This window comes from Symphalangus syndactylus, chromosome 1 (genome assembly GCF_028878055.3).
Source record: "Symphalangus syndactylus isolate Jambi chromosome 1, NHGRI_mSymSyn1-v2.1_pri, whole genome shotgun sequence".
NCBI classification, from domain to species: domain Eukaryota; kingdom Metazoa; phylum Chordata; class Mammalia; order Primates; family Hylobatidae; genus Symphalangus; species Symphalangus syndactylus.
In genome coordinates, this window is record NC_072423.2 from 75,886,234 (window position 1) to 75,889,268 (window position 3,035).

General features: G+C 47.9%; 1 protein-coding gene across 1 annotated transcript; it reads left to right on the forward strand.

Annotated features, from left to right (window-relative positions):
• Positions 1 to 795: 795 nt before the first annotated feature.
• On the forward strand, positions 796 to 2,774 carry TXNDC2 (thioredoxin domain containing 2). Its single transcript, XM_055292744.2, has 2 exons — positions 796 to 1,205; positions 1,514 to 2,774. Exons 1-2 carry the CDS (start codon positions 1,121 to 1,123, stop codon positions 2,749 to 2,751), a joined length of 1,323 nt encoding a protein of 440 aa, XP_055148719.2. The 5' UTR covers positions 796 to 1,120; the 3' UTR covers positions 2,752 to 2,774.
• The last annotated feature ends 261 nt before the right edge of the window (positions 2,775 to 3,035 follow it).

Here is a 3,035-nt window from a genome sequence, read left to right on the forward strand (position 1 = left end):
AGCTTCCCAAGTAGCTGGGACAGGCGTGCACCACTGTGCCTGGCTAGGTTTTGTATTTTTTTGTAGAGATGGGGTCTTGCTAGGTTGCCCAGGCTGATCTCGAACTCCTGGGCTCAAGAAATCCTCCCACCTTGGCCTCCCAAAGTACTGAGATTACAGGTGTGAGCCACCATGCCTGACCACTTTCAACACTTATATTGTTGGGGTGAAACTGAAACATATGAGGATTTGTTCAAAGTATATGTAGAGAAGGCAAAATTCCACACTGATTCTTCCTGCCTTGGACTGCATGTGTTGTGCAGAGTGAGGGTGGAAAATGAGCCAGTGATCCTGAACTAATAAAATAAGTCTCCCTGGGGGACAGGTATTTGGCTTCCCATTCCACAGGATGGGGTAGATGTGGCTTATGGAGCCAGGATTATTCACAAAGAGGTTGTTCTCCTGTATGTAAAGGCTGGAAGAGCCATGTACTTGGATGTGTCTGCATGGGGCAGGGCACAGGCTGGGCTGGTGGGCCTGGGAGGTGGGGGAGGTGGGGAAAGAGGCCATCTGGCAGGAGCTGAACATTTGACATCGTGGGACACTTCACAGAGGAGGCTAACATGGTTTCAAGGAGATACTTAGGAGCTGGTCACAATGGGTGAGTCATAAAGAGAAATTTGGAGCTGGGGGATCCTGGAGAGAGATGATAGGAAGGTTGATTCACAGAAACCAGGCGGGACGGGACGTGTGGCGAGCAGTCCAGTACAGCCTCACAGTGCAGAGCATGAGCTTTGGAGCCTGCCCCCACCCTAGCTTTGCGATCTTAAGTGAGCTACATAGCTTCTCATGTGTAAACTGCTCATCATAATGGTTCTGACCTCAGTGGTTTGTTGTGTTCTAGGAAATGATGCCAATGAATGAGTAGTCCCAGCCTCAGCACAGGGCAGCCACCTTGAAGCTCTCAAATATCACTCTTGTGAATACACAGAGGGAAAACCAACTGTAACGTTCTACCCAAATATAAGTTTTACTCATATTTTGATGTTAGGATGGATAGCTTGGAAAAAGTTGGATGGTATGGCCTTTACTATGAGGCATCTATGAAAGATCAGGAATGGATGTAGACAAGTAACTAGTAATGGAAAATGTTAAAGCTGGAGCTCTTGGAAAACCAGAAATGAGGCTGGGCACTCAGGAAGAAACAAATGAAAGTGATGCTAATGGTAAGTAGGGGAGGAAAGAGGGTTGCCTTAAAGACCTATGCAGTTAGGGAGCGGGCAGGGTGTTGAACCAAGAAGGGAAAGCTGTAGCTTAAGAACATGTATACAGAAGATACGTATAACCACATGCTGTTTGTCCTTCTGTTGAATGAGTTATTCAGATCAATACATCATTCATCAGACTTCATTCGTGATCTCAAAGAGTGACATCAGTCTTCCTTGGAATATGAGGAGAATTTCTTTGGTTCTTCTTTTGCATTTCTATTTGATTATTTTATTTATTTTATTTTATTTTGTGTTTTTTGGTACAGAAAGTTCATTACAAGTCCTGTCCAGCAATGTGCCTCTCCTGGCTCTAGAGTTCTTGGACACAGCCCAGGCTAAAGAGAAGGCCTTTCTTCCCATGGTCAGCCACACGTTGCACATGCCCACAGAGGAGTCTGATGCCCCACAGGAGGGTGATGACCTACCCAAGTCCTCAGCAAGCACCAGCCATCCCAAGCAGGGTGACATCCCCAAGTCCCCAGAAGAAACCATCCAATCCAAGAAGGACGACCTCCCCAAGTCCTCAGAAGAAGCCATCCAGCCCAAAGAGGGTGACATCCCCAAGTCCTCAGCAAAACCCATCCAGCCCAAGCTGGGCAATATTCCCAAGGCCTCAGTGAAGCCCAGCCAGCCCAAGAAGGGTGATATCCCCAAGTCTCCAGAAGAAACCATCCAGCCCAAGGAGGGTGATATCCCCAAGTCCTCAGCAAAACCCATCCAGCCCAAGCTGGGCAATATTCCCAAGGCCTCATTGAAGCCCAGCCAGCCTAAGGAGGGTGACGTCTCCAAGTCCCCAGAAGAAACCATCCAATCCAAGAAGGACGACCTCCCCAAGTCCTCAGAAGAAGCCATCCAGCCCAAGGAGGGTGACATCCCCAAGTCCCCAGAAGAAGCCATCCAGCCCAAGAAGGGTGACATCCCCAAGTCCCTAGAGGAAGCCATCCAGCCCAAGGAGGGTGACATCCCCAAATCCCCAAAAGAAGCCATCCAGCCCAAGGAGGGTGACATCCCCAAGTCCCTAGAAGAAGCCATCCCACTCAAGGAGGGTGACATCCCCAGTTCCACAGAAGAAACCATCCAGCCCAAGGAGGATGACAGCCCCAAGCCCCTAGAAGAAGCCACCCCACCCAAGGAGGGTGACATCCTAAAGCCTGAAGAAGAAACAACGGAGTTCCTGGAGGGGGACAAGGTGAAAGTGATCCTAAGCAAGGAGGACTTTGAGGCATCACTGAAGGAGGCCAGGGAGAGGCTGGTGGCTGTGGACTTCTCGGCCACGTGGTGTGGGCCCTGCAGGACCATCAGACCATTCTTCCATGCCCTGTCTGTGAAGCATGAAGACGTGGTGTTCCTGGAGGTGGACGCTGACAACTGTGAGGAGGTGGTGAGAGACTGCGCCATCATGTGTGTCCCAACCTTTCAGTTTTATAAAAAAGAAGAAAAGGTGGATGAGCTTTGCGGCGCCCTTAAGGAAAAACTTGAAGAAGTCATTGCAGAATTAAAGTAAACATGTATTCTGAAAACATTGCAGACAGGCAGATGTTTATAGCTTTTGTGTTCTCTTTTATTATTTACACAGTGATCAGGTATAACAAAAGTGTATGTCCAAATGGCACTGCTTGTACATGATAATATTAACTCTACCCTTTTCAAAAAACAGTCCAAGCATTAAAGTACATTGTGACTGTGTTTCTATTAGTGGGAGAGTGTAAAATTAGAAATTCCTCTGGTGAAGATTGCTAAGTCCCATGGTCTCCTATTTTTCAATCTTGATATGTATTTATTTTTCAC

Excerpts from the sequence above, each read along its gene's own strand:
- TXNDC2 (XM_055292744.2), top strand. The coding sequence starts at position 1,121 with ATGGAAAATGTTAAAGCTGGAGCTCTTGGAAAACCAGAAATGAGGCTG. Across the intron at positions 1,206-1,513 it reads AAATGAAAGTGATGCTAATG|AAAGTTCATTACAAGTCCTG; the intron begins GTAAGTAGGGGA and ends TTTTTGGTACAG.